General features: G+C 40.2%; 1 protein-coding gene across 3 annotated transcripts in view; it reads left to right on the forward strand.

Annotated features, from left to right (window-relative positions):
• Nucleotides 1–24,681, forward strand: part of macrod2 (mono-ADP ribosylhydrolase 2) — a 402,121-nt gene continuing 377,440 nt past the window's right edge. For 2 of the 3 annotated variants that reach the window (XM_069538689.1, XM_069538690.1), the window contains exons 1-3: nt 7–255; nt 5,095–5,196; nt 6,622–6,735. In XM_069538689.1, the coding sequence (XP_069394790.1) occupies nt 219–255; nt 5,095–5,196; nt 6,622–6,735 (253 nt within the window). In that variant the 5' untranslated portion in view covers nt 7–218. Of the gene's footprint in view, nt 256–5,094; nt 5,197–6,621; nt 6,736–24,681 lie in introns of all 3 variants that reach the window. The other variant, XM_020094321.2, reaches the window with a different exon arrangement.

Genomic DNA, 24,681 nt, shown 5'->3' on the forward strand with positions numbered 1-24,681 from the left:
ACACATAATCTACGGCGCAATCAGGGTAGGTTGAGCCCGCTGAGGTTCCACAGAAGATTTTTGACAGCTTCACAGGTGAAACCAGCGTCTGGAGCCTGTTTCACTTTCACATCTCCGGCTTCCCTCGTTTCTTTTTTCCTGCGGGAGCACTACTCTCTGTGAGCCTGGGGTTGCCACAGTCAAAAAACAACCTCTCCAAGTCTAATCACTCCGGCAGCATGAGCAAAAAGAAAAAGGACTGGAAGACTGAGAGAGGTAAGGCTTGTTTCAGATGAGGGGGGGGGGGGGGGGGGGGGTGGTGGGTTACCAGCATCTCCTCGGCAGACAACATGCATGTTGTTTTAACCATGCCAGCAGCCTGACAGCCTCCCTGGCGCCCCTCACTCTGCACACTGTGACTGTGCACATGTTAAAGATCATGCTACCACTGTGCTTCCTGCTGTAGTGTCATGTGGAACATCCGCAACAACACAAGAATAAGAGTCCACACAGCTCCCTGCTCGTTAGCTTGTGTTTGTGTGTCAGGTGTTTCTGTCCCCGCTGTAATTTACCTGTGGCAGCACAAGCACAGTCCACCTGTGTGATACAGCAACAGCAGCAGAGTTGCAAACAACTACATGATTCCTGCAGCCACACAGCATCACACCTCGGTTTGATCAACAGAAGAAAAGAGTGGTTAATGTCTTTAAAACATGGTTTGGATTGTAACTGGGTTTCAGATGCAAAGTGAAAGTTGCATATAAAGATGTAGGTGGAAGACAAAACATGGTGTTGACATGGAAAGGCAAGCAAATACATATATTACCTCCTTAAATATAGTTATTATACCTGAGGAACTCATATCAGCTGAGTCAGTGATCTCTTTTAAATCCCTTGTTTTATCGGAGATATGTTTTTAATTCTATTATATGAAATTTTATTTTTAAAATTCATTTAAAAGAATTGCATGTGAATATTGTCTTTTAATATTTGTGATTCCATAATTTTCACTGTGCTCATGATTTCATGACCTGTCTGTATTATTTTTGCTGCCCCTGTAAAGCACTGTTTAATTTAAGTGCTCTATAGGTAAAGTTATTATGTTATGTATAGCTCCATTCCATTAATGCCACCTCATCCATTTATGTGACAGAGCCCCACACGAGGGCCCTTGAACTTGTAAACCTAAATGCAACGCAGCCATCAGTGATGACGTTCAACACGTCTGCTATTTGACATGCCAAACTTTATTTCGTTTTGGTATAAGTCAAACAAACATGGCTGCTTGTGATTGCACTCATCCTCATTGGCTGCAGGGTAGACCTTGAACTCCACCAGCAGGGACATTTCCTCACTTAATGACTGAAACAAAGATGCTTTGTAATCACTGGTGACATCTTTGGCAAGTTGATAATCAGTATCTCAGGGTGGGTCATTTTTTTTGAGTGTGGAATGCCACAGTTAAGTCACGAAGCCCGCTGACTCACCACTTATTTTTCTGGAGAGTGTGGAGAACTTTTTTAATAATGGTTATTAAAATTCTCTGAGCAGAGGTAATAATTAATCTTAGCCAGTCATTTCCAGTATTAGCCAGGTGCCAGCAATAGAATGAACGCCACTAAATCACATTTCTTATTCAGAGCATACACCCCTCAAGCTCAAATTGCTTTAAGAGGAGATCAAGGCAAGTCAGAATGTGAAAGAAGGTCCAGAGGCTGAAATTGTTATATGTTGCACCACCAAATAATCTTTATTGTAAATTGTTTCGGTGAAAAACATGCAGAGTTTTACGTGGTGGTGCAGTTGTCCGAAGTTGGAGATCCATCCATTATCTTTACTGCTTATACTTTTGAGGAACCTGGAGGAGCTAGAGCCAGTCCTGGCTGATAATGGGCACATTCACACCTATAGTCGAGTTAGCATCTTCAATTACCTAACCCCAATCTGCATGTCTTTGGACTGTTGCAGGAAGCCAGAGTTCCCAGAGAAAACCCCACACAGACAAACGGTATTCTAACCAGGCTATTCCTGGCTATGAGGTGATGGTGCTAACCACTGCAACACTGTGCCACGTTCCTTTCGTATACAAAATGCAGTAGACAAGAATGTGGTTACCTGTGAAGATTCACAGTCATCTAGGTCGTAGTATCTCCAGAAGTTGCTTGTTTATACTTGAACAACCTCTGAAGAAAAACTTGTTGAAAAGGACTCAATTAAATTAGATTTTATGTGACAAGCATATCTCCTTTCAACTTGTTATGAGTAGAACTTGGTCCAGGGAAATCCGCAGCATAGCGACTGTCCTTCCCATGCAATACTCTTCAAGTGGAGAAAAATCATATGGGACTTAGCATCAGTGATGTGGTGGCTCCAGTACAACACAACCTTACGCACTTATTTTGAGTTCATCCTGTTCTCATGGCGATTAGGCTTAGCTCCGGGATTCTTCAGCGACTAAAGGTTCAGCAGAGTAACGAGGCGTTTTAGTGTAAGTCCAGAGAGCTTTGCTGTGGTCAACCTCAGAACTGCCTCTCGATTCATCCATGTAGAATAAAAGCAGCCTTGGGAATGGCAGGAGTGGGCAAGAGGGAGAGAGAAAACATAAGGGATAGAATGGATACCCCCCTCTGCAGAAATACCTTTTGATGTAAGTCTGACCTACAGTGGGAAGTTGCCAAACGGATGTCTGTATTTTTTTTTTCCCCAAATAGTAGTTTCGGCCACTACTGCCTGAATATTATAAAAAATTGTGTTCGAGCCAATTCCCATAACTTGTAAACACAGTACAGATTTCCTGTGATGTAGCTTTTTGTTATAAGTGAGGCATCAAAGCCTCAATCTCACCGCGTAGTAAAAAGACCCCAATTTGACCTGGTCTCGTTAACTGTTATTGTAGGTAATATATTTTGCCTTTGTGCGGCGTCCTTTCACATCCAGTTTACTCAAACTGTTCTACAGAGGAGATGTTTTGATTCACCTACACTCTGCACTGTGTGCACTGGGGTATTATGTGGCAAAGAGAGCACATAATTAGGATGAAGCTTGTTTTGCAGAACAGCCCAGTGCTGTTTGGAGAAGCAGTAGAAAGCTGAGGTCCATTGTTTTTCAGTCAGTGGAGCTGAACGTGCGGACACAAGCTGTGAGGACTGAACAGTGCAGAGGCCAAATTACACCTAAACTAAAATAGATATCACTCAATATTGATAATTGTCACGACCAATGTCACATTTTTATTTCCATGAAGTTTAAACATACTAGTTTCTTGTTTGAGGAGAGAATGACCAGCTGCAAATAAATGTATGAATCTGAGGTTGGCAGATACACCTCCTTACTGTCTTCACACAATGCCTTTATATTGAACCTTTATCGTATTGCTAATGGAAGTTACATTGCAATAATTACTGTTATTTTATTGCCCAGCCCTAATTAACCATCAGTTGTGTGACCTGCTAATGTAATGTAATGCAAACCGAAATCAAGAACAAGTTAAACGCCACAGTTCAGGTAACCAGGAGCGTAAATATAGTTCCTTTACAACAAATTAAGTTTTCCTTTTTCAGTACTTGACAATGTTGCACAACGAGTTCAACAGCAACCCATTAGAGTTCTTTCGCAAACTATTTGTAATAAAGTCACGTAAAACCTAGTGCAGGGGCAGAGCAGCAGAGAGTTGCAACAAGGAACAACAAACAGTTCAGAGTGCACTGAAGCTCAAACATGGTGACATAGTGCAGCGCTTCTCAGCTGAGAGTTATACATTTTCATTCCAGCCAATCCAAACAGCCAGTTCCACTAATTAACAGCCACAGCCAAAGAGGAGCAGCTAATGAGTGACACCAGCAGGGGGTGTCTGATTGGAAGGAGAACTTGCATTGTTTTCAGTCTGCATGGCACATGGTGGAGACAGAGCGTATATACTGAGCAGGGTGAACTTGTGTTCTAATGGTTTGAATAGAAAGCAGCTACCTTACCGTGTGCTTGAGTAGTTTTCAGAATCCCCACCAGCTCCAAAGACGCTCTTTTATCGCCGATGCTTTGCTTTGACCATGGTAGCTGAACGATTTCACGCAGGATCACATGTGGTGGCCTTGAAGTGGAAATCACGATAAATTACAAAATACAACGGCATTAACCTCTAATGGGAAAGAAAGCAGGGGTTAGATACCTGCTGTAGACAAGCACACATTTGCTTATTAGTTGGATGCACTGCCCACGTGTTTTGTAATTTGTTATTGTGTCTTAATATTTACTATTGCATTTTCTAATTTGACGTTTTGCTTTTTTGTATTATTTTTCTCTCATGTCACTCTACGCACTATTTCGAACAGAAAATAAGTTTTTGCACGTGTGTCATCTGCACATCACAATGTTTACGCACAAACAGTTTTTCTACTTGCTCGTGCAATCATCCTGGTTCACTGCACTTTACTTTATAGCATTTCTATACAAACCACTACAGCGAAAGGTGTATATAATGTACATACTGTGCATTTTTTATTAAAAAAAAAATTCTTACTCTCGTCTACCTCATTCTGACCTGCCTGCTGCTGTAACAACTGAATTTCAACAGTGTGGACCCATAAAGTTTTATCGGATCTTATCTTATTTGCTCTTGTGTTTTATTATCTGCCATTGTACTTTGTGGTTTGTTGTGTTTTATTATTCCCTGCTGTGAATTGCAATGAAGGGCCACAGTTATCACATTATCAGAGATCACATAATTAAGGATATCATTTTTCATTTAGTAAATTTAGAGAGCTATGAAGAAGTGAGGAGCAGGACATGATGCATCGTGGTAGTGCCTGTTCTGTAGAGCAGGATTGTGGGGACAGGACCTGTGACATGTACAGGTATGGATAGTGTGGATCAGTTAAAGTAAAGGAGGGGCACTGAGAAAGATTTTGATGTGACATTAAGAGAAGAAATGGCACAATCATTCATTCAGGAAACAATTCAAATGAAATGTTTGTGACCTTCACTGGAAAATGAAAGTTCCACATGTTATTAGCAGTCTACCTCAGCACCAACTTTATTTCCGCCTTTCTTTTCTCTTTCTCTTCACTTTAATATACCAGCGTTATTCTTGCTATAATGTATGGTTACTCTCCTCCACAGAGAGGCTGCTCCGTCTGGATCAGGAGGAGAGACGCAAGGAGTATCGTCGTCAAGAGTTTATATCTCTGGACAAGATTCCAACCTGGAGAGAGGAAAACAGAGGTAAGACAGATGGCTTATCTTTTGAGTAAGTTGTGTCTAGATTAGTGTTATTGTTTCACCTTAGGTGTTTTGTTCAATCTTGTGCGTTTCCCCTAGTTGCACAGGAAATGAGGCAATAGATACAGAGGAAAGGAGAAGGAAAAGTTTCACAGGACAGATCAATCCATACTGTGTCAACCCGAATAACGGCCAACAGCAAAAATTGTAAAAAATGTCTTTCTCATAAACATTTCTGTAGGGGGAAAAAAGGAGTTCTAGTCACTAAATAGCTAAACCCTGTTTCTTTTATTGTTCTGAAAAACAAACACATTTTCTGTTATTTATCCGTAATGTTGTGTTTCTGTTATGATATTACGTAAATCCACCTAATTCAAGAGACATATAATTACATTTTGTGATAAAAATGAGGATATTTCTGCAGTAAATGTTTGGTTCAGTAGAAATATCAACTTATTAGAATTTATTTTCTTAAAAAAACATTGTGACAGTGAAATGAGATGAGCAAGGTTTTAAGAGGTAGGGTTTGGTTTGATGGGAAAAGATTAATCGTTGATAAAGTAAAATACTATAAGATAAAATTGGACATGATGTGTTGCTCACAAAATGGTTTTGTCTAAATTAATGGAGAAAATTCCCTCAACCCTGTATATTCTAACCTGAATTAAAGGGTTCTTATAAATTAAGCCTGAATTAAACACAGAAAATTGTTTAGAATGATGTTGGTGTTGATGTAGTATTTTTCTCTACATTACATTAAACTGGCTATTACAAGTCCATGTGGCAGCTGGAGAGGCTCTGAGCTGACTTTCTTTTTGACTCAGCCTTCTTAGCAAAATAGTAAAAACACAACGACCCTGGCTGGTTTTCCACAGTTTTTACTTTCACTATCTAAATGAGGACTTAAAGGGATAGTTCGCAGAAAAATGATGACACCACCACACGTATGGATGCTTTTTATGTGTTTTTTTTTCCCGTTTAAAGAATCTGTCACTATTTACTTCAAATGTATTGGATTTGGCCACAACTCTGTTTACCCCTGAGACTCCAAAAGTGTTTTGTGGACTCAAACACTTCACCCACCCCTAGTTAATGAGTGAATTTGCACATTTCAAGTGAATAGTGATAGTGAACTATCCCTTTAAGAGCATGCAAATTTGAATTTGCAGAATTTATGTAAAACACTGTCCTGGACTGTGCAGTATGTACAGTAACGTCTACCTTTATTCTTTGAATTTATTTATTCTAACATGTGTACAACATTAGACTAACAGATTATTCTTTATCTCCATCGTCAGCATCTTCTTCACATTTAACTGGAGACTTTATCTTTTCGAGTACATGTCAGAACATTTCATAAACCCTCTGTCTATATTTATGTTCTTTTTTAAATGAATGCAACAATGAAGTTAACTTTTTGTATTTCAGCCGATGACAAGGATGAAGGAAAGGAGCTGACGGGTGGAGGAGGGCTGAGTGATAAAGTATCTCTCTATAAAGGAGACATCACCGTCCTGGAGGTGGATGCCATCGTCAATGCTGGTAAGGACTTTGCTTTGGACTTTAACCAGCTTCAAGGCAGTGGAGCTGTTAAATTGTCCTTTGCTGCCCTCTACTGTTAAGATTCCGAAAGTGCAGGTTCATGAGGCAATGAACAAATGTGTTCTTGTTGCTCTGACTTCCCATCGACTGGAATCTATTGAAGGTATAGATAAAATAGTATGTTATTAGTTCTTTAACTTGTTTGCAATCCCTTATCTTTGTCCTACATTGTGCCAGGGGAGCACACAGATCATGTCTGAATTCATTTCACCGGTTGTTCTGTTAATCTTATTTGTCATTAACTAGGTGTGCTGTAATGATTGGTGGTCAAATATCCACTGCTGCTGTTGGTGAAACCCAGTGAGGGCTGTAGGAGAGAGGGTTAACAGAACTGCTTTTTTCCAGAGATTTGTGCTACAGTTATGTAATTTTTTCTGCAGTCGGCTCACAACCTACACACATAGTCAGAGGTGTTAAAAGATTGCTTTACCTGTTGCTACTGCAGCTGATGCTCTGGACCATTTTGCAGCTACAGTATATTAACACTGTGTACTTCTGCTTCATGCAGTTTTGTTTTATAATGTTTCCTTCCTACACATAGTCTACTAAGCAGTGTGCATCTTGTGTGTAATTGAGGCTCTGTAATTTATGCAAAATGAATAGATGTGAAAACCAGACTGCTCCGTCAGATGAGGCTATTTGAATTTATTCTATTATGTAAATACGCAACATGCCGAGTAAATGGTGACATGACATTCCGGTTCTTTGTAAGTGTCATGTAAAAGACAAATATGTGTGATGGAGGACACCTGACACACACACTGAAATGTCACAGCAATCATCTAACTTTATCACTCTGACCTTTTTACAAATGAAGCACTTGTAGCTGTTATAAAACAATGCTGTGTTTCATCTAAATTGTACCAGTTGTTGTTTTCTTTACTCTAGAATGGGCCCTTTATTTTTAAATACTTTATAATAACAGGGATCTGGTCCTCTCTACGGAGGCAGCCATGTTTTTTTCATTAGCCCAAACTGGAATAACTAAACACCTTTTGAGTTTTTATGACAACTGGAAGCTGCCACAGGTTCTCTTTCATGTTTGGACGGAGAGGGTGAGATGAGGAGTATTCAGCTGCAACATGCAACTTCACCACTAGATGTCACTAAATTCTACACACTGAACCATTATCGTCAGAGATTAATTCACTATTTGTATTTTTTATGGCAAGAGTCATAGTATGTGGCAGGTATGACCGGCAGGCATGATACCCTCTTCCATTGCACTTTCTCCCTATATTATTGCAGACTTAGAGTTTTGGTGCTTCTTATCAATGTTTTAAATCAAGGTTAAGCCACTGGTATAAGGCAAGCAGTGTTTCTATAAAGTGCCTGGAGAGATGAGAATTCAAATTAAGTTCAGGAGGGAGCATTGCAGGTTTTTGTTTAAACTGTTGAATGCTGTTGTAGCAGAGGCAGGTCCTTTACTTCAGCTGTTAATATTGCCAGACGTCCAGACTCTGATTGAGCCACATATTAGCCAGGAGGCAATCTGTTCTCTTTAGCCGGCTGTCAGACGGCCTGAAAGGTTGAAAGAACTGCTGAAAACTTTTAGAATGTTTGGATGGTCTCAGCAGTGGGCACAACACATGTCTTCATACTGCAGCGTTAGTTGCAAAATCTGATAAAAAAACATGTAGTGTTGGAATCGGTTTCCCTCTGTTGTGACAGCTCCATTCAACTGTATGTTTTGAATGTACATTTTAATGGGAATTAAATGATCTAGGCTGTGTTTTCTGGGTCACTGGTAAACAAAAGACTTTACAGTACGGCAGCATGTTACAGTCATTATATTGCAAACTGTTTGTTGAATAGGCTGGACATGCTCCGGTTGAAGTGGCTGCTGTCCAAATTTTTTAGTGAGTAACAGGTCTGAGCTGCATGTGAACAAACATTGCGGATGTTGGACAACGCAATCTGATAAGATCTTTGGATCGAGTATTCAACTTCTTTCTTTTCATCTGTTCACTGCTTGCAATCTCCAGCCTGCAGTACTTCCATTCTCTCATGCTGTTTTTCATTTAGGTCTGGTGCATGCCACTAGGAGACTGCTGCGTATGAAGTCTGGGACTTTTTAAACACTGTGAAATTATTAGTTTTAATTTTAATAAACTGTCAGAATGTCTTTCTCTCTGAAGTGCAGGGATACTAATTATGCAAATTGTAGGTAAATGTGAAGGTAGGTGTGAAAATATAGAGAGACTTTGAAGGACTCTTTTCCAGTGTTTTAAGTTTTTGTCCCTTTTGTATGTTCAGTGGATATGATATGGACAAACACAGGGTTAGGGTACTGGTTGAATCCTCCCTGGCAGAGTTTGGTTATTCAGTATTTTAATATAATCATGTTATTGCATAATAGAAGACATAATATTGGAATTTGGTCACTATGTATAATGACAAGTATTAATTGTTTTCTTATGTTAAAGAATTTGCTTTTCAGTTGAATTAACCACAGCTCATTGTACAGAAATAAGAAAAGCTGTTTCTTTAATAATTAAAAGGCATTTTGAAAATATTCTGTAAAAAAAAATCTGGCTCTTGGTTTTGTCATGACAGTTGTAGAATGCAGGTTGCAAAGGAGAAATGTCTGTGGTTTTAGGGGGGAAAGGGCCAGCTTGGTTCTGCTGTAATGGTGCCTTCCTATAGCTTTTAGAGGGTGTCAAGTTGCTTTATGTCCCACATTAAAGTTTAATTATTAGGCTCATTGAGTTTTTAATTCTTCCTTAATTCTGTTTGGCTGGAGGTTGGACAGGAGGTGCTCAAACTGTCACCTGGGTGGAAGCCTTGAGAGAGTGGGACAGGAGAGGCTGTGGTGACAATCAGTGTTCTGCAGGGTTGGAGGGCAGGATGGCCATATCACGGGAGGGTGGTCTGGGCTGCAGCTTCCCCCCCAGCAGATGGTCTTACTCACTGTCTCTACAGATCTGCCATTATCCTGCGTAAAATGTTTTTCACTGTGATCATTTTCCCACTCCTTCTGTTTTTAAAGGATGAAAGCAACAGGAAAGCGGCATCTTATATGAAAAACCTTCTGCATTTTTCTATTTTGAATACTAGCTGTATAGTATTTTGAGTATGCAGATGACAATTTAGTATTGTTTTGTGCATTGACTGTATATAAAGATGGACCTCCACTATCCAGACGATACGAAAACGCTGCCAAATGCTGCCATCTTGCACCAATGACATTATTCGCAGCCAGAGTCTGCGCAGTAGCGATTGGCAGATAGAGTCATGATAACACGGTCCTGAAGATTCATGCACTGACAGATTGGGAGTCAGTCTCAGCTGTCAATCATGACGTTTCACACTGTTTTTATAGAAAATAATTTGGCCCATGTCCCATGTGCTTACATTTAGATGGGCTTTATGAGCTATACTTCAGTTAGCCACCAGGGGAGCGGTCACGTTGTCCATCTTTATATAAGGTCCATGGTTCTGTAATATTGACGAATGCCCAGCAGTTCCATCTTTGATAGGATTTGTACAAGGAAAGATGGAAAGAGCAGATTAAGTCTGCTTCAACATAGATGTGCTTCATAGAAAGAATGTACGGTTCAATAAAAGTTGAAAGAAGACTCAAAGTGGGTTTTAAATTTAATGTACGTCGTTACTGTTACTTTAACATAACACTAGATAATGTCCTCCATTTTTCACTCTGTGCGTGGAGTTCATGCGAGTGTCACCATCCCTCTCAGATCAGAATGAGGTTGTAAAGATATGGTGAGAAGGGAGAGGTCTTCTCTTATCGTGATGACTATGGTAATTATGCAGATCGGTCGCCTCCTAATCCATTACCCACTGTAAACCTTTCCCATCTTTCGTTATTAGATCATTCTTTACAGGAGCCAATTTAGTGTCCACAGGGAATCTGGTTACGAACACTATAAAGAATCTGAGGGGGCTGAGTGTGAGAAAGGCAATTGGTATTCAGTCGAATGGAGTCACTTCTGCTGCAGTCATCACGGGTTTGATGAGAGTGGTGACCCTCGGAGGGCAGAACAACATGATCCAATGGAGATTAACTTTGACTTTTATACGATTGTTGTTTTTTGATATGCAGTCGATTCACCCAATGTTTGCCTTTGGGGTTGATTGGCACACAGGCAGAATTGTTTACCTTTATGATCAGTCGTGAATAATGTTCAGGTCAGACGTCAACATGCAATGGTCTAGTCAATACTGATTAGAATAAAACATTACTCTGCGGTCAGAGCAAGGTGACATGTGGTGCAACTCTTGTTATGTCTTGTAAGGGGTGCCAATCATCATAAAACTCAAAGTTAAATCCTGATCATTTTGTTTGCCAACCTTTGGACTGAAGCCTTCCTATGTTCAATGTCAGGTGAGGGGTAAAGGAGAACTATTATGCTTTTGCACTTTTCTGTCCTATATATTAGCATCATCGTGATTTCAGGTGTCATCTGCATAATGCATGTCAGTGGCTAGTCGAGCAAACTCCTAACAAAGCCGGCGAGAGCAGAGGCCGACATTTCTGACATGCGCTGGAAATAGTTGACCATCATAACAGAGTGGGCCGGCTAGCCAATCAGAAGACTGGGCTTTATTAGAAGTTGGGCCTTAAAGAGACAGGAGCTATAGCCAAGCTTTTCAGACAGAGGATGAAAAGAGGAGGTGCAGCCATGGACAGTTTGAGGAATGTGATGCTTTTTCTAAATATAAGCATTAGGGTGCTTTTAAACTCTGCTTACTAATATATGCGATGTATTCTACATTTTACACAGTGAAGGCCAATACCCACTTGTGAAATCGATTTGCAGGAGTCTTAAATGTTGATGTGACATATATTAATGCAAGAGATAAGGAACTTTATTTTTAAATGATTACTCACCAAACTGTGTTAAAACTAGAATGTGACTTGACGTGCAAAAGAATGCTGTCAAAATTTAAATGTACCTCTAAATTTTTCACATTGATTGATAATGACTTTTTTTCTTCCTCCTGTTTGGGGATCATGTCAGCGTAGACTCTTCATTAGATTTTCTGTCAGGCCATGGATGTGCTGCACAACCACTCAGCCCCTGGAGAGTCTGGCTCGATGGTTATTTGTCTCTCTGCAGATTCACACCTTGTGCTATAACCTTCCTGAGTGATGCAGCCACGCTCGCAGCAATATGACTGCAATTCAGGGCCCCTCTCTCTCTGTTCTTGCTTTCACTCTGCCGCCAAGTGTGCAAAGTACACACCGAGACTGATACACACATCTTACCATAACCGTAACCACCACGACTTAACGCCTTACCACAACCCCATCCTAATCTAATCTAAACTAAAATCTAGCTGTGGCCCTTAAACCAAATCTTAGAACGTCCTCACAATGTTAGTTTTGAACTAAAATGTGCGCGCACACACACACACACACACACACACACACACACACACACACACACACACACACACACACACACACACACACACACACACACACACACACACACACTCACACACACTCTCACACTCACACAGTACATTAGAAACCATGACATGAGGACTGTAACTTCTTGAGCAAACTTGTGATTGTTGCACTGTCACAGCAAGAATGAAAATCAATGCTCCTGGCTGAGAGAACTTGCTGCTCTGTTGAACAGTGAAATGACTCCGGTGAGTGGGTTGCATTGGGTCCTGCACTAAAAGGTCCAGTTAATCATATCAGGTTTGAGAGAGATACAGCACAAGGACAGAGGTTTTCCCTGTCATCAGTGTGTGAATGTGAACTGAGGTGACAAACCAGCTGGGCGGCCTCGTCTCCGTCCACTCTCGTCCCATTGTCCAGATTGTGTGCAGCCTGTTTCTGTTTGGTCAGTGCCAATGCTTATATTTGGCATAAGTAACACCAACATGACCAAAAGGAAATGATTTTTCACGGTGTGTGACTAATGGAAAGTAATCATGGGAATCTTCACTGTGTATCCAGCTGGCCCTTAGAAAAATGTCTCCCATTGCTTGGACTACTTATAGTCTATGACCATACTGAGTGTTGGGAAGACTGAGCCCCCCCCGCCCTTCCTTTACAGTCACATGTTTAGAACCCAGCTGACGCCCTCACTCTCCAATGCTCACACCTAAAACACACACAGCCACACAAAGCACTGTGCAGGTCGTGAAACTGACTTTGTGTCTTTAGAGGCAATTGCCATTGCTCATGAGGAGCGTCATTCAGGTCAGGTCCTCGCTCGTCTGCCCGGGCGACAGAGACCATTGTTTTCAAGGTCACAAAGTCTGTTTGCATCCCTGTTTTTCTTCCTGCCCCCTTCCTCCTACCTCTGTTCCACCACCCCCCCTCCACCTGAAACAATAATTTCTAAACACCCTGCCTTACGCTGCACACGCCAGATCCCATCCATCACTCCTGTGAGTAATTGAGAGGGTATTCAGATGGGAAAGTGGAAAGAGTCTCTCACCACCTTTTCTTTTCTTTTTTCCCACACAAGTTGAGGAAGTAAGCTGTAGAGGTCGTTTATAGAACAAGGAAAGGAAAGTAAATAGTTAAACCAAAACACGTATTGTGCCAGCAACAGGATGGGTCGTTCGTAGGAAGACCCTCGGGTAAATTCTTCAAATTTGGCACTCTGGGATGAACTGATGGATTTTGGAATTCAAAGGTCAAGGTCACCATGACGTCACATCTGGCCAGTTCTTTCAGCTGCAGTATATCAGGAACCCTTGGAGGCAATTTCATTACATCTGGCACAAATGTCCACTTAGACCCTAAGATGAACCGATTACACTTTGGGAGACAAAGGTCAAGTTACTGTGAAATCATAAAACACACTTTTGTCCATAACTCAAGAATTCAAGTGCTTATTATGACAACATTTCACACTAATGGGAGAAAATTATGACATTAAAGCATTTTATCCCCAAAACTTCACCGTGACATAATGATCTGTAAAAACACTTTTCTGGTCATTATTCAACACAGTATCTCTGAACTGATATGAATTGTCATCTTGTTTCACATCAAATGCTGAATTGGTGACCCTCATCTTCGGTGCCCAACTTGAAACTGTGCTGATTGTATAGAGCTTCTGTTCTGTTGGGTTAAAGACGTACATGAATAATCTCCACTTTAGATTTTATAGTTTCTCTTCTGGAACATCCACAGTTTAAGTATTGTCTATCCAAACTTTGTGTTCTATCAGAATTAATTTTAGTCCCCAATCATATGAACATGTGGGAATTTAACTCGTTTTTGCATCTCAGTGAACCTGTACACTTAAACAGGACATATGCAGAACAAGAACAACAAAGCTTGAAGGGATAGTTCACTGAAAAATGGCTTACGGACACTTGGATGACACCACATGAGCAGTTTGGAGGCATGTTATGTTTTTTTTGTTACGTCTGAAGAAGAGTCACTTTGCCCACAACACAGTTTACCCCTGGGACTCCTAAAGTGTTTTGTGAACTCAAAGCACTTCACCAACCCCTCCATCGGCATAGTGGTGAGTACATAATGACTGAATTTAAAAGTTTAATCAGATTTTAATAAATTGCTGTACCACATATAACAAAATACACTTGACTTGTCTTCAACTATATAGTGGAATTCTGGAGAGAGACATGGATGTGAGCTGCATCTTGACTGGTTGGTGGATGCATGCAATCATGAGGGGGTTTAAAAAAATTTTTTTTTTAAAAAGGGTACAAATTTAAGCCTAATAATTATGTTAGTGGTTTCAATATGGCCATTCCAAAAAAAATGTTTAGGATAACAAAGCAAGATAATGGTTTCTAAGTAGGTACTTGGTGGTGGTTATAAAATGAATCATGTCCTACCCCTATGCACTATGAGCTGGCATGCCTTTGTTCGTGTATGTATGTGTGTGTGTGTGTGTGTGGAAACGGTTCGCTGCTCTCAAGCAGAAAATAACTTTTGCAGCAGTATAAAGCAGATAAAGCTTTAATCTAACAGGTTATATAGCAGGCAGACCTCCAGCTGAATGCAAGGCATAAAGCTATTGTCCTGATTGACCTGTAGGGGGCACTGTGGCTCCACCCTAGTATCACTGACATGGCTCAGTTCAAAAAGCAGGATGACTGAGCTGGATCTGCATTTCAGATGGATAAATAATGTTTTCCCACTCCCTCTTTACAGATGTTCCTGCAGAGCTGTCTGCACTGGCAACTGGATATTCCAAAAAACAAAAAATAAATAAAAAACCTGTTCATTTTGGAGCCCAGTTCAAGGTTTCAAATGTTACAGTATTATTAGCATAGTGAGAATGTGGCTGCTTCTGTTTGAGTTGGAGATGTGCAGATATGGCATGAGTGCAGTTGCATGCATAAAAGAGGGGGTGAGTTCTTTTATCTGTTGGAGATGCTGGGTGAGGCGAGCTCTCCACTGACAGACTGGAGTGCGGGTGAAAGGAGAGGGTTGTCGAAATCAACCCCTGACTGCTGACTGTGTCTCTGCACAATGCCATGGCAGTGTGCTCTGCATGATCGTCAGCAGGCGATTCACTGGTCTTCACAATGCCCCACTTTGAACACCAGTTCATTCACCCCATTTCTGCTCCGACAATGTTTTACTTCATCTCTGTCATTTCAGTTTCAGTCCGTCTCAGTTCATCTCCCGTCCTCTGAATACTGTAAACCTTAGCAGGAACAAACAAATGCAAGTCGTGTACACAGAGAGCCCAGGAAAAGTGTGCACCTTAGCAGAAATACTGATGAGCTGCTCGGTTACAGGCCTGCAGTGGCAAGGTTTTCTATAATGGCCTCCTATGTATAATGGCTAGGTAATGGTAATGGTGCAAGTAATGAACAACATAATGTTACAAGTAAGTCCAGGAATACAAAGCACACATTTTGGCGTGGGCATTTTCCTTGAGGGATGTCACTTTCTTTCACCAGACACTCGATTTGACAATTTTATGCTTTAGTGTCACAGTGCTCATTGCTTCCGTCGGGTTGCAGTGGTTAAAATACATCCATACTTCGGAAATATGCAGTCTTGTTGTCGCAGAATTAAAATAATCCAGTGCAGCGTTACTGTGACTAAGTCTCTGTCATATTTTACTAAACAGAAAAAGTCACTCCAGAGAAGAAGGCCTCTAACCAAGTGAAATGAAAGACTGTGGTGTTTGCTGAGTAGCTTTAAATGAGAATACAATTCCTATAACCCAGGGCAGTTCATTCAATATTTGTGAGCATTCAAGTTTGTCTCAAAGCTGAGCAACCAGGGGCTGTGTTCATAGAAGTAGCTCTCAGCTGGCCATTTTGAATGCATTTTAAAATAACTGATGTTTCTCCCCCAGTTTTAAAAGTTTAATTTAAGAGGAATTCTCAAAGGGACCTGACGCTATTACATTTCCAGAAGCTTATTCATAGTAAGTACTTCTGAGGCGAAAGTTTGCTTCTAACTAAGCAATTAGGGAATAAACACTAAGAGGAGAAGCTATTTTACCTCTAATATACAAAATATTTCTCTCGAAAGAATTTTGAAGACAGTTTGCTGGAAGTATCTAAGCATATACAGTGAACATCTTGGCAGTGAATTTAATAACAACTATGATGCTCAGAAGCCTTAAGTCAATATGGTGACCTTAAAAGAATCATGCCAGTGTTTGTACTTATTTTATCTAATCCAAGATTCATCCGTTTAAAAAGTCTCTTTCAGCATATTGCAATTTTCTTTCCAGTAATGAGATATACAGCTTAGTGTCTTTTGTGTTAAAGCATTTTTTTAAAAAATTGGAATGCATTGAATCTGTTGATGGGTATTTTCTTTTAATTAGTGTTTTAAGAATTGTACTTACTGTCCTTGTCTTAAAGGGTCATTTATTTCAGAAATCTAGTGAGAATTAAAACATTTTCCTCAAAAAATAGCCATCAAAATAGATTTTTGAAGTTAGCTGCAAATAAACAATTGTAAAATATTGTTGTAGCTGTATTTATATTTGTCACCACAGCACAGTTTAATTACCTGTCAAACAGTCGAGCTGCATCTTTAAAGAAAATAAGAAATAGTATCAATTATAGGACCTTTAAAATAACTATTAAGCTGGACATAATGTAGGTGTCTGCTGCTTGACATAATAGAATGTCAGGCAGCGATCTGTTATAATGTCCACTGGGTTAGAGAAATTTATAGACTCTGAATATTTTTACTCTGTTTATATACAAATTATGTTTTATAGCAGCAGTACCGAACCAGAAAACATACACATTATCCAAGGAAATCACCCTTAGGCAACATCACTGAGACCTTTTCCATCTTCTGTAATGATCCTGGTTCACAGCAGCAGCAGCGTTTCCCACTGAAATAAAGAAGTTACGAATTAAAAACAAAACAACTTTTGCAATATTGTAATAATACAATAAATGTTTTCTGTATTGCCTTTTGGGTACACAATCAGTTAGTTGACAGTGACAAAGACATCTTAAACTTTTTGAAGGTGTATGTTTAATGCAGCTAAGTGGTACTCGATTTTAATTTCTGCCAGTAATGTGGATCTCTGTAAGACATGAGCCAGAGAAACAGGAGAGAAATGTACCTGTTTCTCTGGCTCCAGTCTGAAACACCCTACCAATGCTATGATGCAGTGTGTCATTGTGATGAACTGACCTGTGAGGATGTTTTAATTGAGCATGCTCTATCTATTGTTGTAGTCATAATGAAAATACTCTCAGCAAACGCACTGACTGACAAATGTTCTCAACAAGGCTACATAGCTGCACAGTTGTTGCACTCGCGTATGGTAATGAAACACTGACTCGACATCCTGATGAAATAGATTTCCTTTCTGTTAACACAAGTGATTGTGTGGTTACTGTAGGGCTTGCGGCATGTGGTCTCATTATAAAGACCTTCATTCAGCCGAATGGTAATAGAAAGGAGGCTAGGTCCTGTTGGCTATGATCAACTGAAAGCTCTATCTGAAATGTCTGAGATATGATTCTATTAGGCCTGATGGAGTTATTATTTTGACAGGTCTCACAGCTTTACAAGTCTGTGTTTGATTCCAACTCCCCTGCAAATACTGAGTACTAATGAACTCCATCAGTTTTCAAAAGAAAACCCATTTGGGCTCATTTGTGACAAAATGATCTCAATACTCTTGCATTACTGCAAGTACTGCACGCTGCAGGGTTTTATTATTTCAGGTCCGTTCAACAAGTTACTAGAGTAGCGAGGCCTTTCACACTGAGAAGTCTGACTTGTCACACTGTATATCGCCAAATCACAACATACATTATCTCAAGGCACAGAGCTTGGCGAAAATGATGAGAAAAATCTCCAGAACCAGACTCAGCGTAGGCGGCCATCTGACTTGACGGGTTTGGCAGAGAGAAATGTGGGAGAGAGGAGAGGTGGGTGGACAAGGGGGAGAGAAGAGCAACAGGTGAAGAGAGAAGAACGCAAGACCAGGAAGTAGCTCTGTCAGACTGGTTGTTATCGTGAAAATAAAACATGATACTTACAGATGTAATGATGTTATTAATGATAGCAGGACTAATTTAAAGCATAGACAACATGACATCTCCCAAAACGTGAAGCCATAGCCACCTTGTGATTGGCTGCAGAGGTCAGAAATCATGCCTCCTCCATGTTAATAGATGGGATATGGACAAAGATAATTGTTTTTCTCCAACATGGTCTCTCTCATTTTAGGTGGTGCTTATCACACTGATGTGTGTTTTCTTGTAAGTTTGGTATTTAATGCAATAATAATGGGGTGAAACGTCATGATTGAAGGATGAGACAGACTTGTGATTGGTCGAGTGTGTGTATTGCCAGGACCTCACTACCCCTCAAAGGCTATATGCTCTGGCTCCAAATGCGTAAGATGGCATCTGGAATATTTTAGCTTAGTTTCAGGATAGTGGGAAGAAGTGGAGATGCATCATCCATCTTTATAAACTGCCTGTGGCTAGTAATAATAATAATAATAAGAATGGTAATAGTAAGAGAACAGAGATTTATAGGTTGATCAAGAAGTTAGATTGGTTTCATTTCAATAACAGACTACAACATGGGAAGGAATGTTCAAGTAGAGGGCAAGAAGACACTGAACACATGCCTTGGTCGAGTGAAGAGGTGGTTAATGCAGCAGGGTTCAGAGGGTTACTTATATAGAGTAGCTAAAGACAAGTTGATGATTTGTTGTGATGTACGGGGGGAGACCAGGGAGACCTGCCTCGGAGATTGTGTGACCTCAAAACAAACTCGCTCAGCTGTGGAGCCTTAATGGGATGATGGCCCTTTGCCATTAGCATGATGAAATGGACAAATAAGTGACTTTAGTGAAACCCACTCAAGTAAGGGGCTGCAATTTGGTCGGCCTTTGATGCTTCAGTTGGCTATGGAAACAATTTAATCTCCTTAATAGAATCTTCGCCCACCGCTCTTACCCCCCGATGCACAAACAAAGCAGATTAAGGTTCGCAATAAGGAGGAGCCAGTGCAGTCTGTGTGATGGAAACAGAATGCCCAATACTGTGTGTGGTATTGGGGTTTTTGTCCCCTGTGTGTCGACACCAGTGAGAGACGCCCTCAGGCCAAACGCAATCCTCCTATTTTGCCGTAACAAGGTTATGATCTTGTATCTGTTTTACAAGGGTGGCCGCACCACAAGAGCACATCACATATTACAGTAAGCTATTGAGAGTAATCAAAAAAATGATGTGGGTTAAACAAAAGCTAGCTGGGGTGACAGATAGAAAAGAAAGATGGAGAGGACATAAATCGGTAATACTGAAAATAAATTCATACCCATACAATTAGCTTGTCTGCAGTGCAATGAAATGTCGGTGTATCATAAGCTATATCTAGGTTACTGCATTATTGTGATGCGCTTCAACATGACGGTGAAGCTAATTTTATCTTGAGTGGCTGAAACTCGTCAGTTGTAAATCGTCAGCTCCTAAGCAGCTTCCACACAGTCCTGTCTTTTTGATACGAGCAGTGAGGAAGTGATCTGCCATCCTCGCTGTCCTACCTCTCCTGCCATGAGCAGGTGTTGGTTGATTTGTACGAACATAATTTGCTTTGGCTGAGTGTGGAAGAAGAAAAAGTAAAGTAGCGTAAAGGAGAAAGTCTTGTCATCTTGAGTGTTTTCTTTGTCATGGACTGTGCCATTCAGACAAACATGAAGACAATGTGCAAAGAGGGTGTATATTTATAGGTATACTTTGAAAAGCTGCCATGTTGGGGGAGGGGGGGGGGGGGGAATTACAGGAAGGACAAGAGATGGGAGGAAGTTATACTAGGCAGAAGGCACAGAGAAGAATGCTGTGTACTCTCAGCAGATTTAATTTCCCATGTTCCCTGGATAATCAGGCACCACATGGCCATGCTCCAGCCACTGCAGTCCCCCAGAGGCTGTGTCGTGTTGTTGATGAAACACATCACATTACGGTTGATATAGGTGTGTTTATCATGGGTGGGTGTCTTGACGAGTGCTGGAAAAAAGATGGAACAGAACCAGTTAGTTCTGCACTATATGTCCAAAGGCTTGGAATATTTTTGCCATTAGAAATAATTACCCCTTTAATCATAGGGTATGTGTTCAGAAAATAAGGACTAGGGAAAAAAACAAACATGTAACCCAAATACTTTTAGTTTTAGATGTACAGACATACAGATAGAAGACTTTTGATTGGAGCAGTGATGGTGATCATTTCATCAACTAGCCCACAACCAAAACTTACAACTGGCATTTTAAAAGTTTGTCCTTGTCTTGCTATCGCTGTCACAGTTTTCTGTGTGTAATGTAAAGCAATGACTCATGGACAAAAAGCCTAGACAGAAAAGGACAAGGCAGCATTAATATTTTAACTTGATGTTGTTGAATCTCTGCTCAAATATGCATCTCTATTTGTCTCAGTAAATATGACTTTATTTTGTATATTGTAGATAACCGTAGCTCATCGGAGTAACAGGGTTCGAGGGTCATATATGGGATGAAATATTGAATGAATTATTATACTTTTCATTAAGTGTATTTTTCAACAACAGGTTCATTTTTGAATGAAAATAATGTGTGTGTGCATGAATAATTTCAGATTTAGCACTGTTAGACACAGTTATTGCTTGCACTCAACTCTTTCCACATTTGTTGCTATTAGGGCGTGGACATTTCATTTGTTTTGGGCATTTGCATTGCATTGCATTAGTGCACTCACTCATCACTACATCCGACAACTCCACTAAGACCACAAAAACAACTTATCATTTGGAGAGTTTATTCATAGAAAAGAGCAATGTCTTATTGATAATATATTTTACTACTGACTGACTCACTGTTCCCTCTAATTTACTTGTGAATTGCAAATTGTAATAAAACAGTTGAAATAATGCAAAAGACCAGGGAAATAATTCTACTGTTGCATATGGACAAATAACTTTTCAGACCGTACCATCTGATGCAAGGCATTGCACATAGTTGCAGAGCAGGTACACATATGAAGAGGGGATATCAAAGTTGAGTGGCCTTTGAGCTTCAATATTAAAAACGACTCACATTGACATCTCCCCTCCCTCTCTTCCTTCATCCTTCTGGAGGTGCTCACTTAAGTCACTAAAAGAACTCCTACATCATACATCATTCTCTACAACACAGAGGATGATACCAGTGTGTGCACTACTGAGCACATCGTACTGAAAGAAGAGTCATCTCATCTCAAGAGCTGTTTTGCTTCTTACTCCAGGTATAGTGGCCTGTGGTGTAGCACAATGCCAAAACCATTTATCCAAATGTGTCCTGTAGAATATCCCTGCTACACCGGCTACACTGTTGTGTTTGATTGATTTTATACTGAAATGCATTTCTAATATCATGTCCACTAATCCGTGTAAATGGGTGAGGAAAAGCAAACACTTGTCTTTATACTGCAGTGCAAACAGCACCATTAACTATATGGTTGGAAAAACACCCATTGAGTTGAATCAGCACCTCTCTGACACATTGTCAACAACAATTGACCATTAAAAGTTTCACCAGGGTTTTATTACACACTTCTTTTAGTGGACTGCCATGCACTGTTCAGAAGTACCCCAATAAAGTAACTCTGTGTACATACCACTGCATTTCTTAACTTTGTGGCCTTCAGGGTACGTTGGCTAAAACAGGGAAAAGATAAGTCACCCAACATTGCAGAATTGAAAGAGTAATGTGAATATAGTGACCTGCGATAATTGTGAGTCTAAGTGTTTTTTATTACACGGCACCACTAGCATGTTAATGGAGTAAAGTCCTGAAAACAGCTACACAGTGATTTCCATTTAGAAGACAACTCAATTAACTGTTGGCCGATTAAGGCTGCCCGTGTTCCTGAAATTAATGAAGAGGCATGTCAGCGCAGACCAACAGGACGGAAAGAAGCAAAAGGTCAAACAGGGTTTTCATTGATGATCTTGTCTTGTGCAATTCCTCAACGACAATGACATTTGGATTACTTACAATGCAGAGGAGAATGTAAAAAGGAAGCAAGTTAAAATCAAAATGCATGTGATACGGTAAAGAAATATTTTTATTTAAAGCAACTATTTAACCTTATAATAATGGCTTCAAAACCTGTAAAATCCGGAGAATTGGCGACAGCGTTTACCCAGAGTTTGCCTTTTAAACATGCACAACACAGCTGGAGGTTTTAACAATCCTCCGCATTATTCAGGCGAGAGGTGGTGCAGCAGACAGAGGTAGGAAGTGGCGTTTTAACTCTGCTGCGAAGATCACGTGATTTAGTTTACAGGGCTCTGACACCGTCGTCAGCTCTTATCACCCCAAACTTTCCTGACATCTTTTTCTGTCACTGCTTTTACACCGGCAGATTTTTTTTTCTTTTTATTGTTTTTTTAAAAATGTTTTCGTTGTCGCGTGTTTGAAGCATCATCAACCCCCACACTTGCTCGTGGTGAATCCAGCGGGGGAACCCCTGCTGTGTTCACACATCGACATCTCCTGGATTTCTACAGACATGTCTGAAAGCAACTTATGTTTCTTTTTTTGTGTGCGAGAAGTGTTTAATGTTCTTTTAGACATGCACTGAACTCCAGATAATATCCTGAAATTATCTGGAGAATCATCAGGAGGGACTTTTTGTGAGAACGCAAATGTCAGAGACAGTTGTTGTGCAAATTTTGCAGAATTTCTAGACCTTTTGTAAAAACTCTGGATAATGTCTGAGTGAGCCCAGAGAAATACGCACTATTCGGCCATGTTTAATTTCAGGACTATGAATGCAATGCATTGTGAGGAAAAAGGCAGAATATGTTGAACTTCTACATAGAGGAGACAGACCACATAGGGAAAGAATAATGACAACAACATATAATTTGAAAACAAACACCAGTTCTTTTACGGAGCTTATATTTTACTTTTTACTTTGTTCTTATTGCATGTGTGTGAAGAAACAGAATCCCATAGTTTGCCTGAGGCAGCTTATAGCTCAAAAACAGTATCTCACTGACTCTTCAGTGAGATATTGTTCTGGGATTTACTAGAATGAAAAAAAATCAGGATTTTGTGTCCTGGGACTGTACAACTTTTAGGCATTTTGCTGATCTTATAAATTCTTAAAAATATCTTTCTGTAGGAAGCTAGGTTTGACTGACTGTCAGGTGTTATCCACCAAACGAGTGACTTGGCTTTTGGTGCTGTGATGAGGTCTGAAATTAAATAGACCTGAAGTGGTGAAGCGCTTGAAAGCAAGTGAAGGTCGTCAGCCGGCAGAACACTGATGTGATGCAAAAAAGTCCACTGTCCCTTTGTGGCCAGTTGGCACAGCCTAAGTGTGAGTTGAGGGACACGGTCATTAAGATCAGAGGAGCAGGGCATCATCATTTTAGAACAGATACTGTTATGCTTGACATTCGCCACAATAAGAAGATATTAATTAAGATTTTTCAATTTTAACTGTCTGGGAACAGACTTTCTCTTCTGAAGAAGCAAGCTATCAACAAACAAACAAACAACATCCAACAGAGCGAGGGCAAAATTGTGTTTATCCATCCTCAGACAGTTTGGCACCGCGAACCACAGATTGTTTTGTTCTTTTGTTGAACTCATGCAAGTTGGCATCAAATCGTCAATCTTCTTTTTTTTTTTTTCCCCGTGCACTTTTCACAAGCTGTGCAAACACGACCGGTGCCACTTTGTTGCAGCGACCAGGGAGAGCGTGTGTTTGTCCCAAAAAATCCTTGTGCTTATGTTTCAGGTTTGGATGTGTTAACAAGCCAAGTAAACCAGCGTGATATGAGGAGTGCAGCGCCTCCCTCTGAGAGCTTCATTATGGTAAACTAGATTTAGGCTTTCACTCTAAACACCAGCTGGTGTCTCAATCACAACCGTCTGCTGTGGTATGTCAACATACTTCGATGTTAGCAGTGTCTTTTTTTACATGAGGTTCTTTCAAGAGAGGAAATCCCAGCATCCGAAAAAGAAATTAATCTGTTTTACCCTCTGTTTTATTATCTTTTTATACTTCTGTTTATTTTGAGTTTCAAAGTAGAAGCAGTCAGTTACTTAAAACTCCAGACAGCATCACTGACAATATTTCTAATGCCTGAATTGGCCCAATTAGTCCTAGTGGTGAAGGCAATTATCTTGTATGTCATTGAAAACAAGCGGTTGCTCTATCCAATTTCACTTGACATCCCTATTTATTTGTTCACATTTTTTCTGATGTTGACCCTGCTGAGTTCAGCAATGCTGTTATTGGAATGAAACTACACCTCCATCTTGTATCCTGCTTTTCTTGAAGACTCCCAAGATGACTGGGGGGAAATAGAATTTTTATGGTTAATAACTTTGGCCAAAGCATTTCTTATGATACTATTACCTGAGTTAGTATCTCATCCAAACTTTCTCAAGCATTTAAATCTGTGTTCCAGATGTGATTTGTTTTCTTTTACCCCGT

Source organism: Paralichthys olivaceus, chromosome 14 (genome assembly GCF_024713975.1).
Source record: "Paralichthys olivaceus isolate ysfri-2021 chromosome 14, ASM2471397v2, whole genome shotgun sequence".
NCBI classification, from domain to species: Eukaryota; Metazoa; Chordata; class Actinopteri; order Pleuronectiformes; family Paralichthyidae; genus Paralichthys; species Paralichthys olivaceus.